This window comes from Oculina patagonica, chromosome 8 (genome assembly GCF_052425735.1).
Source record: "Oculina patagonica isolate OP01 chromosome 8, crgOcupat, whole genome shotgun sequence".
Lineage (NCBI taxonomy): Eukaryota > Metazoa > Cnidaria > Anthozoa > Scleractinia > Oculinidae > Oculina > Oculina patagonica.
The window spans coordinates 31888166-31902884 of record NC_135765.1 but is presented as its reverse complement, the minus strand read 5'-3'; the positions used below and the strand labels follow the sequence as shown (position 1 = coordinate 31902884).

Sequence of the window (14719 nt, the reverse complement as noted above, 5' to 3'; positions counted from 1 at the left end):
CTGTAGTCAACATTTTCATAAAAACGAGCCATGGTATATTGCAATTCCTGAGTTTTGATTGGTTCACAGGCGAATGGTCACAATTATGGTAGATGTACGTATCAGCGAGAACAGCCGGGAGCTCCGAAATTATAATTTGTTGGGTGTTTTTGATAAAACAATTATTCCATTGGTGCTTGTGGGATACTAGATAGTTTTAGCCACCCCGGAGCTATGCCCCTTGTTTGCTATTTACCACCTCATATCCAACAGAATAATGGTTGTGGAAATTTGTTTAAAATTCAAGCAAGTAATTTTTATTTCTCTTTGGCAATTACTTTTATTCACACAATCTCATAAATATGTATTAATACAGTGGAGAGAAATTTGATCTTGATCACTCTATGGCTGAAACTTCAAAGAGTTAAGTTGGTCTTGGTAACAGTCACTCTTTAATTTCTGGTGTGTCCCACAGCTGAAGAAATGACCTTAAGTTTCTGAATTTTATTCTACACCATTTGGGCTGGTTCATATTACAGTGGTGCACATATTTTCTAGTTTTGATAACCTAAACCTAGTGAGCTGCTAATTCAATGCATGATCAATGAGAGAATATTACAGACAGTTAAAAGTATTGTAGGGCTTAAGAATCTACATGTATCTAGGTCTTCTGCCTTCAACAATATTCTTTTTGTGGTCATTGATCCATTTAAATAGGGAACTGGTATCCAAAAACTGTAAATAGTCACGAGGACAGTTGTGAAACAGCTTTAGAGGTTCTCTGTCAAGCTTCCTTGTGAAGACATCTTCTGTGACCAGTGCATCAACAATAGTCATTAGATCTCCATGCATGTTTTTCTTTGTATGTTCTGCTGAGTTTTTGGGGACATGCATTTCACAGTCGAGCTTCTCAAGCAAATTAAGTATAAGAAAGAATGCTCTGCAAATTCTGTTAACACTTGTTTCATTTACATTCGCTCCTAAGGCCCTTAGGAGTTCAGTGACAGAATGGTTGTCATGCTCGAGATTAAGATCTAGGAAAACATTATTCCCTTCCCCTCCTTTAGTGTTAACAGTACGGTTCCATGTGAGACGCTCTGCTTCTCGTGGGGTTGACAAGGCAAAAACCTGAAACAAATGATAGAGAGACTCAAGAGCATATTTTACGCTTCCTGAACCATCCTGTCGAAAATGTAACAAGAAAAACTTGATACATCTCAAAATCCGAACTCCATCTCCTTCTCTTCCAGCATCTATGAAATTGCGAAGTAGTAAAGCCATGTTCATTATGCTGCAGTGGTAGTTAAGAACATCATCTTGAACAACTCCATTTTGATCCATTTGGTCAGGAAGTGTTCTTGCTAACTGTGGTACTTCTTTGATTTCTGGAGGAGGGTCATGAGCCAGCTCGTGTTGCCTTCTGCTGCGTCCATCATATCTAAAAGATGCTTGGCACCCGCTAAATCTGCATGGATATCTTCCATCAAGATTCACCACTTGATTGGCTTCATGGTCTTCCCATTCCTGTAGCAAATCAATATTACTGAAGTGCGTTTTGTACAATTCAATGTCAACAATGTATGTACAAATAAACTTCAGCACAGTCGTTTGCAAATACTTTAGCTTGACTGGCTTAATTCTCTCTTTCATGCTCTCACTGAAGCCATTCTCTGTTGGCTTGTCGTTAACATTTTTCATTCCAAAGAATTTTAATCCAGCAGCAATAATTTGAGCATCCAATACTAAATTCAGGAATCTCTTGCATGGTGCAGGCTTGTGTTCAGCATCTGTAACAACATCACGCCAATTAACAAGATTGCGCAGGGCAAATAATGAGGTTCTGTCACATGCTGATGATCCACTATAAACTCTTCCAAATATAAGCTGTTTGATAAATAAATACAAATAATATATTAATATATTTTGTTACATTACCCCAATTACTGTACCATCCTTTCAATCAATCAACTCTAATAAAAGAGAGTAATGGCAAGCAGTAAAAACTGATAAACTAGTGGCCCAGCTCGAATTACAAACTACTACCAATTATTAATATATACAATATAAAAATCTTGTTGTGATGCTGGTGACTTATTTTATGTTAATAACAAAATCTGATTAGATGGTCTTTGCTTTACAGATATTGCGGCCATGCACCATGCCACTCAAGACAAGGCAAATAACTGACAATAGTTGCAGCTTCTGGATCAGATTAAACAGTAACCAAGTTGAAGTCTTGTTATTAAATAGATTGCCATTAAATACGTAGTGTTTGAAAACCTTGAAAAAAATGTATACAATTTCTCCTGCCATCTATTTTCACAGCCCATTATATAAGAGTAACTTGAACTTGAACTTTATTCGTTTTTACAGTATTTTCTCAGCGTATTAGCATATGTTTGCTAGGGGCCTAGTCAGCCCCCTCAGCTCCGAGGGTAAATAAATTTTATTGATTGATTGAGTAGCAGCTTTGGTGATAGTATTTCTAGCTCCCTCTTTCAAAGAACCCTGTATCTGCTCCGAAGGTCAAGGTTGTGTGACCTATTGCTATAGGTCAACATTGTGTTTTGAAAATACAGTCCAAAAAAGGTTGGATTCTTACCGCCAAGAATTTATTCTCAAGGTGCCAGTCAGCCAACTGAAAGAACAAGCCTTCCAACCGCCCTCTTTTTGAGTAGGCATTACTGACTGAGAACTGGCCTTCTAACCCACGCTCCAGTGTGAGCTGGTCCCCTACAACTGGTACTCTGTCAAATATTTCCACTCCATTGTCATTTGTGTGTGGCACCCACTCATGAAGAATTCTTAGAATATCTATCATATCCTCTCCGAGGTTTTCGTTCTTGAATAGCATTCCAAGATGTACCTGCAGATGAATGGATGCTCTATTTTATTAGTTCTCAAATTTTAAAATTCAGCTGAAAAGAAATCAACAGACCTAATATTTTAAATGAGAAATGTTATTATTAATGTAATTCAAGTAATTATTTATTGTGTAAACTATTTCCCTTGCGAACCAACCCCCCCCCCCCCCGGTTCCAACATCCCTGAGCAGTTGCTATTAATAAGAGTCTGCCAGAGTTTGAGTGCACAAGTTAAAAGGGTCTATTTGAGCAGTTTTCACTTGAGTGTCAAAAGTAATTTGTGTTAGCTTTGGTTTTCTGTTACAGTCAACTCTCTCTAAGGCAGAACCTGTCAGGACCAGCTCCAACTGTGTTTCTTAGAGAGGTGTCTGTCTTATAGGGAGTTAAGTTACAGTAAGACAACTGAGTAACAGTAGGGACAGGACTGACACTAGCTGTCCATCTTACAGAGGTGTCAGTCTTATAGTGGTGTCTGTTTAGAGAGAGTTGACTGTACTACGCTAAGTGATTGATTTAATAATCTTGCAGCACTTTCTCTGAAGGTTAGAACAAAAACAGTCAGAACCAAAACCAATCATGTCCCTCGTGCAAGTTTCCCTGCCCTTCATCCCAGCTACATGTAGTTGCTTTAAGATCTGATTAGTTCACTGGATTGTCTGTGTCTTGTGATTGGCCAGAGTAATTACTTTGCTTTTAGTTTTACGGCACTCAATTGAAAACTGCTCTATTTCGAGTCTAATAACATCCTACAGAGTCTTTAATTATCAGGGCAAGGAAAAGGGTGCAATTTGAGAAGAGGGGGATGTTTTGAAAGTGTACATGCTGTGATTTGAGTTTACATATACCCTTGGTACAATCTGGTATGTTGTTGGTATGTACCAAAGGTAAAATTGAACTGCAACATTCATATCAATTCACAAAAGGAAATAATATGAAAATTAAATGAATATTGTATACCGTACCTTGTTTGTTGCCTTTTTCATTTCCTCAGAATACTTGTGCTTGATATGGTTTGGCACAATGTCTTTGAAAATGTCAAATGAAGAAAAGTTTTCCACAAAAACTCGTGAAACCAGGATAACAAAGTCATCCATTATCTTTTTGTGGTCCTCCAGTAAAGGCAGTATGGCTCTGTTTGGAACATCTTGAATATCTGCAAGTGGCTTTTCATCAGAAAGTTCAACTGGATTGACCCTGTCAAACACTGCATTATGGTTGCACCAGTGGTGATCTTTATTCTGATTTTCAGATGTCATTTCAGAAGCTTCAATCCTTATGTCAAGGTTGTCTAAAACAATACTGAAACTTGAAGGCCTACTTTGTGCCAGCTCATCCAATTTGTCTTTCACATTTTGCAGTGTCAGTCTAGACTCATTGAGGTCTCCCACCAAGTCTGCATTTGAAGTTATGTCATTGCTTGCCTTGATTGTCTTCTCCAATTCAGTTATCCTTGTGTTTAACTCTTTCTCCTGATGCTTGAGCTCAATTTCTTTTTTCAAGTAATCTGACACCTCTTCTTTCTTTTGGATTAACTTGATGCTATAATCTTCACCAACTTTGTCTAGTGCAGTGTTAATGCTTTTTGGTGACATTGTGAGGCCCAAATGATTAAGTCTGATAAAACCCTATAGTAGAGACAAGTATTTTATGTTACCTTCATTAATCTGAAAATAAATACTGTATTTATTCGATTAAGCGCCCAACCTCGAATAAGCGCCCACCTCGAATAAGCGCTCACTCTCAAGGTCCAAAAGTTAATAAGCGCCCAGGGCGCTTAATCGAATAAATACGGTATACCTAAATAAAGAGATGTTGCTGTGCTATATCTATCACACATAGAGGGATCTGATGTTCACTATATCAATGGTTAGTTAACTTATTAATGGTGGCTAATCAAATACAAAAGGAGCATTGACAACCATGACAGTGCATAAAAATGTTTGTGAGGATGTAATCCTTTTTATCAATAATTTATTTAAATATCAAGTGCTTACCTTCTTTGTTATTCCTGCAGCTTTTAACATCAGGCTCATGACATAAGGAATTAAGCTCATAGCAGGGTCTCGAAGTTTTAACAAAATTCCAGCTGCAAGGCAGATCCCAGGGTACCTAGCTGCATCTGATTGACCTTGCATAAATTTTGGAATTGCAGCTGCCTGTAAAACCCTGTGTAGCAGAGGGGCTTTTTCCTGGATCTCATTCCCAGCTGCACTCCATGAAAATGTTAACATTGATTCTTTTGTGGGTGTCCTTAGGCAAGAGGGTGATTTTGTTGAACAAAGTGTTTTGGCCTCATTGCTAATGACATTGCATATGTGCTCTTCTACACTCTGTCTCAGCTCTGATGACGAAAGCATGGCAGTAACTATTGATTTGGAATCACTTCCCCTTGCAAGTGCTTTTCCAAGCTTAGTGAGATCCTCTGGTAGCTCCTTTGATTTTTTGCCATTTGAGTAATTGATAGTGACCTATTGTTTGGAATGTAATATTTCAACATTAGAATTTTTGATTTCTATTAATAACTTGAAATTACTATTAACAACTTGAAATAATCTTACTGGTAACTTGGATGACTGCAACAGGGGTGGGAATTATTGACAAATACATGGAAAATCAAAACCTGATTGTATGATAATTTCAGTAAATTCGATATGTTCCTTGTTTTTCACCACGATAACCAAATATTTAGCGAGGATCATTAAAATTACATTTTTTCAGAATCACTTTTTACATCTTCACTATTACTGTAAGTTCCATTTTTCGCGCCATATTTACCAAGTGACAATTGAAAATACAATGTGGACATTCGTTTCTGAATTTAATATTGTAAATAAGCTGCTGGTAACTTACTTTGAAATCACTGCAGTCGTCGTCAACAATATTTGAATCTTTAACAGTCTGAACTGTTGAATTAAGTGGTGGCTTGGGACAAAATATGTATCCAGGGGAAATCATGTTTGCTACGGACGATAAAGGCCAAGGGCCTAGAAACTGTTGGACCATAGCTTGTGGTGCTGGTTTATCGTTACCAATACAGACAGGTTCACAGGTAGGAGCAGGAGAACTACTACTACTTTGACCACGCGGTAAACCTGTTGCCTGAGAATGCTTCTTCAATTCGGGCGACTGGTGAGGTTCCACATCGGAAGGCAGACATCGTTTTATCCGTTGTTCTGCTCCTTCTTCGAACCGTTGCACAATGGAAGATTTAAGCATTTCACAGCTCGCTTTCTGTTTAAAAAACTTGTCAATGTCTCTGAAACAAGGCGTCTCGCAGACATAACGATGAGAGTTGCTTGTTAACTCCTCCGGTGACAATGGTAACAATTCTGAAACCTTTTGTTGCAATTCGAGTTGCTCTAGAGATCGCCTTTTTCTTGAGTTGAGTTCTTCTCTACCACAAAGAAAGCAACCATCTTTTTTAAACACTTTCACGCGTTTACGAGGTGTTGCTTGCAACATTGCAGGGACTCTTTGAACTCTTCGCATTGAAACACGGCAGTAGTAAATTATGCACAAAGCAACTTTTTATTGCATAATTAAAACAAACTGTAATATTAATACTATTACGTCAGAGACAAGGAGTGAAACCCGTGCGCCCAGCCGTGGTTGGGGAGAGGATCGCGGGCGCACCGAAACCCCCACGGCTGGAAACTGAGCCTAGGGATTTCAAAGTTCCTTTAAAAATGTGCATAATTACGCAAATTATGCCTGTCATGACGTCACAATTTTGACATGTGTCATAATTTTTATAAGTGACGTGAAAGTATTTTTAATGTACTTTCTAAATACCGTATTTACTCGAATAAGCGCCGCGGCGCTTATTAAATTTTTCCCACCTCAAGTGCGGCGCTTATTCGGGGGCGGCGCTTATTTGAGGGCGGCGCTTATTTAAAATTTGGACTCCACAAAGAGTCTTCTATTTTACAGTTATCGAAAGTAGCATCTTCTGATTGTCAGTATTCGTCTCTTCTGAAGAGAGTAGTGGCGCTAGCTGTCCTAGCAAAGTTTGCGGCCTTCACAACATCTACGTATACGTATTGTAAGAATGTAGAAAACAAATGGGCGAGCAGTAAAACCATCACTGTAAACTGCAAAACATCGCTTTTGATGAAACGAAATGTCCAGTTTGCATTAGAGTTGCTTTGTAGTGCAGTTTTTAGCGAAACAGATTTCCTCGAATTAGCGCCGCATCGGGACTGCGGCGCTTATTCGGGGGCGGCGCTTATTAACTTTTTTGTCCGAAATGCGGCGCTTATTCGAGGGCGGCGCTTATTCGGGGGCGGCGCTTATTCGAGTAAATACGGTATATATGGTTTTATAGGGTTTTTGTTGAAATATAGAGCCTGACAATCATTCTTGTGAAGTATACTCATTTCAGTGTAAATAAATACCACCCCCCTTGGTATACAAAGGGTTAAGTCTATGCAGGAAAGAGTATCAATGAGTTTTCTTTTAAACTAAAGCAACAAGCTACCACCTTTGGATCAAAAGCGACTGTGGCAATCACAAGGATCATGTGCAAATTGATCCACAGTTGCTCTTTCAGCGATTGCTCGCTCTATGTTCTTGATGAAGGAGCACTACTGCTTCATCGTATCCCATGGAAACACGGTACAACCTTTTTGTGACATCTGTAGCTGCTATGTTCATTACGTTTCTCAAATGACAGGTGTATTGTTGTTTTTGACGGTTATTGCAATGGGCGTTCAGTTAAAGACGCAACCTACTCAAGAAGAGGATCAAACAACACTGTAGCTGTACATTGTGATCTTCTAAGCACACTCACTGTAAAGAAAGACGTTTTTTTCTGCGAGACAAACAGAATAAACAACGTTTCATCAACATGCTGAGTGAGAAGTTAAAGGAGGTGAGGTTTGACACCATCCATGGTGCAGGTGATGCTGATATCTTGATAGCTCAACCTGCGGTCTCTGTATCTGCTACTAGAGACAGCGTCGTCATCGCAGATGACACAGACATTTTAAATTTACTCTGCCATCATGGAAACAACAGCAATAAGAAACTTTTCTTCAAACCAGAGCCGAAACGGGGAGTCCGCGCAAGGCAAGGTTTGCCGGGACATCCAAGCTACTTGTTCTGTACTCGGGTCAAACCTCTGCAGACATCACCCGTTTCTACACGCGCTGCTGGGATGTGATACCACGTCACGTCTGTTTGGTATTGGAAAGGCCGTCGGTCTTAAGAAGTGATCACAGTTGTAGCAGCGTACTGAAGTATTTTATAATGGCAATTCGTTCAAAAACGGATGTTATCAAAGCAGGAGAACGCGCATTGGTAGAGTTGTATGGCGGCAAGGTGAGCAACAGTTTGGAGGCCTGCGATATCCTTGCCTCCGACGTCGTCTGCAGCGAAATTTCATTCCCTTCGCGTGTATTACCAGGTGCAACATTGGACTGGGAATCAAGAGCTTCCACCTTGTGACTGGGGAGGGAAAAAAAACAGATAGTACCCTAACTCCGGAAATGACCGAGAAAACTCCTGCACTGGAAACTCTCCTCCGTGTTATCAGAGGTAAATGCATGGTGGACTGTAACATTGCTCAATCGGCAGTTACAGAAAGCACGGACTTGACTGTTCACCTGCCTGTGGAGGGTGTCGTGGAAGTGCTTGTTTCAATTCACACCAGCTCTGACAGATCCAGATAGCGATACAAAGGACGCAGTCAATACCATATGATTTAATGTCAGTACCGTTAGAAAGGTACCGATAGATAACCAGTGATGTTTTTATGTCTGAAGGTATTTCAGTTACTGACCAGCAAGGGTTGATAAATTGCTATTTTAATACTTTTTTGTTGAATATTGTTTTGAAAACGGTCCATGGTAGAACTTAAATGTACACTTTACATAAAAGCACAATGTTTTACATGTTAATTGTAACTACAAGTAGTAAATGTCTTGATCGAACAGTTTGCATAAAAACATGGCAGTCGTCATCACATGGATTTTTTACGTATTTCCCATAAGTTGATTTTTGTTGACTTTTAGTATGTTAATATACATGCCTCAAAAGCAAACAATATGAAAAGAAAAATTCTGTTGCAAGCATTTTGACCTCCTGGCATAACTTTACTGGGCTATTAGGGGCGATTAAAGGCAATGGAAGAAAAAAGCTTTATAAAATTCCATAAAAAAAGGAAAGTAACGTCTCCCAAAAGAACAATGTTCAATGTTCCAATTAACAAGGCATCAAACAGCTGTCATTTAAACACGGTTCGCATCTTTCACGACCTTAGAGCCCGCAATCCAAAGGGATCGCGGCCTCTGAGGAAGACAATGAGTTTGAACTGAGAGAATGGACCCCCCCCCCCCCCCGGGAGAGTGCGCACTGTAAATCACCACAATGTAGTTTGAAACACGACTTTCATTATGTCAAGGAGCGCGTTTCCTGAAATTAAAGCTAGTTTATGAATTTGAGGGAGAGGATTTGCTGAACTTACGCTCCACATTTTCATCTGTTTCATATTCGGTCCCTGGCTCTCTCGTACAGACTTCTGTTTATCACGCAGACTCTAAAAAAAGAGCAAAATAACGAGATAAATACGTCAAGAAGACAAGCTCAGCCATTCAGTGCCTTCCATAAGGGCAGCATAGAGAGCCACAATAAGTTTTCACATAAAAGTTTCGCGCCATGCAGTGACAAGTTATGTTTAGCTTCTTCTGATCGAGGCTCTGACCTCGCTCCCACGACCGCGCGAAAAAACAGCCAGTCACAAGCCAAGCAGTAGATTACGTCATTCGCAGTGACCAATCAGGTGGCGTTCTTAAAATAGCCTAATTGTGGATTTTAGGTTAAAAAGAAATTCAAGAAATTATCATAGATAGAGGTCCTTTTATGGGGGAATCCTTCTCTTAGATCTCCCACTCTTGTACACGTTATTTATACCTTTCCCAAGTTCTCTTGTTCTTGAATCTTTTTAGTGAACTGTTCCCTGTAAACAAAATAACCAAGATATTCACAATTTTGCATCTCTACTTCTACAGTTCCAAAAAGTCTAAGGTTCTTTAAGGCGGGAGACCGAAGAATTTCCGACTCCTTCGGTTTAAGCTCGTAACGGACGTTGGCTTACCGCCACAAAGCAAATGCCGTCTTTGGCAAATCTTCGTGGCACACTAAGGGTTTCCGATTTCTATTGTTCAATCCACATCTACAAATACTACGAAATTATCATGGCTTGCAGAAACTCTCTTCTCCAGGGACTCGGTCAATTCTTATAGACTTAGTCACGCAATACTTGTTCCGAAGGCACGTCACCTTTTAACGCAAGGGTTGCGTAACAAGCACAGATTATAGCCTACCTAAAAGACTTTTTACGATCTGCTGTATCCGCAGAACGATAGGCCTTCAGTTCGTCATCAATTCGCTTCTGTTGCACCTCAAGTACCTGGGTTGTACAGAATAATTAAAAAATGTTTATACAAGGGTTTCCAAATGGTCCAGACTTATTTGTCTTCTATACAGCCGTTACCTAAATTGTCACGCAACGATCCTCTGCACCTGAAAAAATGTGCGTTGCGTGACGACCAAAATAATTACAGTCAAGAAGTCTAAAGTCTCAAAACTTCTAAATCACGTCACGCAAATATAAGGCGCGTGAGTGTTATTTTATTGGTCATTTGAGGGTAGCAACCCAAAACCTACCTTTAACATGCAGTGTAAATAATGATATCGTCCTTCCTCATGTGTCAGTTCCTCACGAAGGCCTCGCACTTCCTGGAAACGGTACAGAATCGAACATTTACAAAACAAATCAATTAAACGAGCCCTCGAATTCCACGCTGCTTTTCCCTGATATCCTGTTAACTGACACGTTTTATTCAATTTATGGACACTACCAAAATTAACTTCTTTCTCTCCACCTATCCCAAGATATTCCAGCTAAACCTTATCAGTAAGACAGAAACTGAAAAAACCGAGCCGATTAATTCTTTTTGAGGTGACACTTCTCACTGAACCTGACTCGTCCCCAGTCGTCTCCTTCGCTTTTTCTCTTCCTTCCCATGATTCCCTCCGTTTTCAGTGTGACCCAGTTTCCCTGGACACAGGAGAGACAGAACAGACGACTGGGGACGAGTCAGTCACTGAACTATTATATATGGACCAATTGGCCAATTGCTAAAACGAAACTGAAGCAGTCAAGGATAATGCACTACTTTTAGGCGCGAAAATAACGTCTTGGGCTGCCATGGCAACGCACACACGTGTACGCTTGCATGAATGGACGGGGAAATGGTTCATCTTTGAATTTATAAGGAGCGGGTATTACCTGCTCCAGTTTAGACATGTTGCTCTCAAGTCCTGCTGCCAAGTTCTCATAAGCTGCTTTCTTTTCTTCATACTCTCCAGTCATTTCCTGTAAATTTGATAATCAAATCATCAATTCTCCTTACTATTTTCCATACATTTCTTTCAATATTAGTTGTGGGAATTTGGTGTTTCATCAAGACGTTCCCTAAGTGATGACATGCTTTACTCTCATCACCTGACTGCTTGACAATGTATAGATAAGGTAAGGAGAAATCCTACATTGATAACTGTCATTACCTGACATTTCTGCCTCATTGGTCTCAGTTCCTTGATGACTGGAGCCAAAGCGCTCTTTTTATCTGCAATTGTAGCATTTAATTGTCGAACCTGAAAAACAAAATCACAAATAAATCACTTGCCTAGGGGCTTTCAAGCATAACACACTGAATTACCCATTAAATAAAATAAAAAAGGATAAAAATAATAAATGGGAATTTGCAGTGGCACTTCCACAGAGTGGCTCTTCATCCACTGTCCCGATCGAATTGGAATTTAGCAGTGTTGGTTTCTCCATTAGTAACAGTTTGTATATTAAAACGACTTGCATATTAAAAAGGCCTTGCAGTGAAGGGTATCCCCCTTTGCAGTACCCTTTTTAATATGTAGATGTAAAATACTAATAAGTAATCTTACCAAATACTTAAATAATGTTTTTGACAAAATTTGAGGTGCTTGGAAGTGTGATAAACACTGTCTTCAGTCATAAATGATGTATCTTCTGCGTGCAACTAAACTGCTGTCCTTACCAGTTCAGAAATATCCTCCAGTGTTTTTCCCTTCTGTTCATCCAGTTCGCTTTTCTTGGCGGATACCTTTTCCAGTTCTTCTTGGGTCTCATGGAAGCCAGACACGCCCTTCTTGCTCTCTAAATTAGTCTAAACAAAGCAAATACAAGTAGGTAAGGTCTCCATGTGTTCAACGAGGCACCTGCTTCACAATGTTATATGCTCTTTATTAATAAACGGCCTTCCAGAAAACAACTCCAACTAGAAAAAATTCTCCTACCCAATAAGGCCCCTTTAAATGAAACAAATTTCTTGGCTAACTTGAGCATGCCTTAAATAAATGCACTCCCATCCCTAAAGGCTTCTTCTTAAATAAAGCACCCTCCGGACAAAAAATAACTCGATCTTAAATAAGGCCCCCACTAAAAAAAGCCCCTCAAATAAAAACCCATGTCAAATAAGTGATCCCTAGAATCATGTCACGTGACCTCCTCAAACAATAACCCCCCAAAAAAGGGGACTTTAGAAGAAAGACCCATTTTATAAGTCACACCCTTCTGAATGAAAGAACGGCCACATCTTGAACAAAAGCCTATATTGTAAAAACACTCCTGTCGACTAAATAGCTGTTGAAATATAAGTACATTGGCGGCGGAGCATGGGGCAGGGGGGAGGACTATAACCCCCCACATTGCTAGCACCACATAAAATGGATATTTAGTCTCGTGATGCATATGTTTGCACAAATCTTTTCACCAGGAACACACTTGGTGGTGTATGACTCTGTATGACTTTAAACGAAACTTCTTTTCCCCAACATGCTACTAGGAGAAGCCCGCAATCTGTAAAGATTTTATGTGACACTGTCTGTGGCATCGATGTGGGAGGCGCGGTGGCCTAATGGTTAGCGCGCTCGGCTCCGAGTCGAACGGCCCGGGTTCGAGGCCTGGCCGGGGGCGCTGCGTTGTGTTCTTGGGCAAGACACTTTACTCTCACAGTGCCTCTCTCCACCCAGGTGTATAAATGGGTACCGGCGAACTTACTGCTGGGGGGTAACCCTGCGATGGACTAGCATCCCATCCAGGGGGGAGTAGCAATACTCCTAGTCGCTTAATGCTACAGAAACTGGGATAAGCTCCGGCTGTATGGGCCACTTAGGCTCGGACACAGACTTTACCTTTACCTGTGGCATCGGTGATTTCAGAACATTCAATCTATGCCCTCCAATGACTAAAGATTTTTCCAAAAAGCACCAAGAAGCAGGATCGTCTGAACTGCCTAGTTATGCATTGTCACAAATCAATTACAAACACACCGGACACTGTAAAAGACTTTTTGGAGGTTTTATTAAGGGAATGCGTATGATGAGTATGTTTGGAGTATGATAAGCCCCCCCCCCCCCCCCCATGTTTCAAAAGGCTCTGCCACCTCTGAAGTACTAACCAGTTGGTGTTGAAATGATTCATCTTTTCCTTTCAAGATTTCCTCTGTTCTGGCCAGCACGCCATACTCTGCACGAAGCTCTGCCAACTGGAAATTACACACATTGCAAATTAAAACTGGATCAACTCTCTTTAATGAACACAGTGTTTACATATTTTGTAAACATACCGCAGGGATTAGGAAGGAAAACAGGCAAATGAGCCCATGGCCCCTGTCATTGGAAAGTTATGGGCCATTTATAAAACGTTTGGGCCACCAGGCTAAATGAATGGGCCAGGAAAAAAAAATCAGCAAAGGTTACATAATGCTTTATTGCTTGTATTTCACACTGGTTCAAGCAAAGTGAAATTGCAAAGTCGAAGATCTTATATAGCTAATAAGAATTGCATATTAAGTACTGTAACTTACAGTATAAAATTATACAGGTTTAACGTTATTCCATCAAAAGCAACAATTTCATTTAGATAAATTATAGATTCTGAACTGGAACTGACATTTTCGTTACTCAGAACTAGAATGCTTGGAGGATACACTTTGATCGTGAGTCGTTTCACCAGACCTTCGTTTTCATCATTGTTTACACCCGACGTTACTAATCGAACAGTTCGGTAATCGAACTTGATCGAACTGAATCGAACTTAATCGAACGATTCGGTTCGATTAGTTCGATAATCGAACAGAATCGAACCCAAAACTTTGTGTGAGAGAGTTCGATTCCGTTCGATTTCCGAACTAATCGAACCAAATCGAACTTAATCGAACACAAAAGACAAATCTTAAATTCACCCTCATACAACCAGATAATTGAACAGTCTGTCTAAGTAACAGTAATAAATGAATAAATTTTTTATTTATGGACTTTCGGCAAAAAAACCCGAAACGCAAAGTTCAACAGACATTAGTAGAAACTCAGCTGTGTTCTATTGAAAATCCGCGAATCTGATTGGTTCTCCCACTGATTTCTATTCGCCGATAGAAAACAGTCGCGCGCGCGAGTAGCTCTTTAAGCGGTAAATTTTCTTGATTTTTGTCTTCAAAGTGCACAATATTGTAGGTTTTGGACTGCAATCCTTTAGAGTTTCTACTAAAACAATTAGACTACTCGCCCTCGTTTTCTATGAGCGATAGTCAACTCGGCTGCGCCTCGTTGACTATTTGCTCATAGAAAACTCGGGCTCGTAGTCTAATTGTTAAATAGAAAATAAATCCTCCTTCACTCTAGTTCTATTTCATGTTATCAACCTATGGAGTCCCAAGTAGTCTGCGTAGCTGGCGATTTCGTCGGAAAGCACGCGTGGGAGATTACTGCGAAGACTCGCCTTCTTTCACTTTGCCGATTGTTTCTAGCGACCTTGCCGCTCACTCGCTCCCCAACAA

General features: G+C 40.1%; 2 protein-coding genes across 4 annotated transcripts in view; both read right to left on the bottom strand.

The window, feature by feature from the left end:
• Positions 1–14719, bottom strand: part of LOC144664404 (intraflagellar transport protein 81 homolog) — a 117768-nt gene that overhangs the window by 87569 nt on the left and 15480 nt on the right. For all 3 annotated transcript variants that reach the window (XR_013572804.1, XR_013572805.1, XM_078525519.1), the window contains exons 15-22: positions 13343–13429; positions 11921–12049; positions 11412–11501; positions 11134–11220; positions 10509–10580; positions 10166–10251; positions 9753–9798; positions 9307–9378 (exon numbers count right to left, since the gene is read on the bottom strand). Coding sequence is in view for 1 of the 3 variants with exons in the window: in XM_078525519.1 (XP_078381645.1) it covers positions 9307–9378; positions 9753–9798; positions 10166–10251; positions 10509–10580; positions 11134–11220; positions 11412–11501; positions 11921–12049; positions 13343–13429 (669 nt within the window). In the remaining 2 variants the exon portion in view is untranslated. The remainder of the gene's footprint in view (positions 1–9306; positions 9379–9752; positions 9799–10165; positions 10252–10508; positions 10581–11133; positions 11221–11411; positions 11502–11920; positions 12050–13342; positions 13430–14719) is intronic.
• On the bottom strand, positions 631–6305 carry LOC144663305 (uncharacterized). Its single transcript, XM_078524203.1, has 5 exons — positions 5694–6305; positions 4838–5311; positions 3806–4468; positions 2582–2845; positions 631–1863 (listed from the first exon to the last, which is right to left on the bottom strand). Exons 1-5 carry the CDS (start codon positions 6303–6305, stop codon positions 631–633), a joined length of 3246 nt encoding a protein of 1081 aa, XP_078380329.1.

What these genes read in the sequence shown, in the direction of transcription:
- LOC144663305 (XM_078524203.1), bottom strand. Translation starts at nt 6,305, where the DNA reads ATGTTGCAAGCAACACCTCGTAAACGCGTGAAAGTGTTTAAAAAAGAT. An exon ending in ACGACTGCAGTGATTTCAAA is followed by an intron (nt 5,312 to 5,693) that starts GTAAGTTACCAG and finishes TCCAAACAATAG; the next exon opens with GTCACTATCAATTACTCAAA. An exon ending in TGAAAAAGGCAACAAACAAG is followed by an intron (nt 2,846 to 3,805) that starts GTACGGTATACA and finishes ATTCATCTGCAG; the next exon opens with GTACATCTTGGAATGCTATT.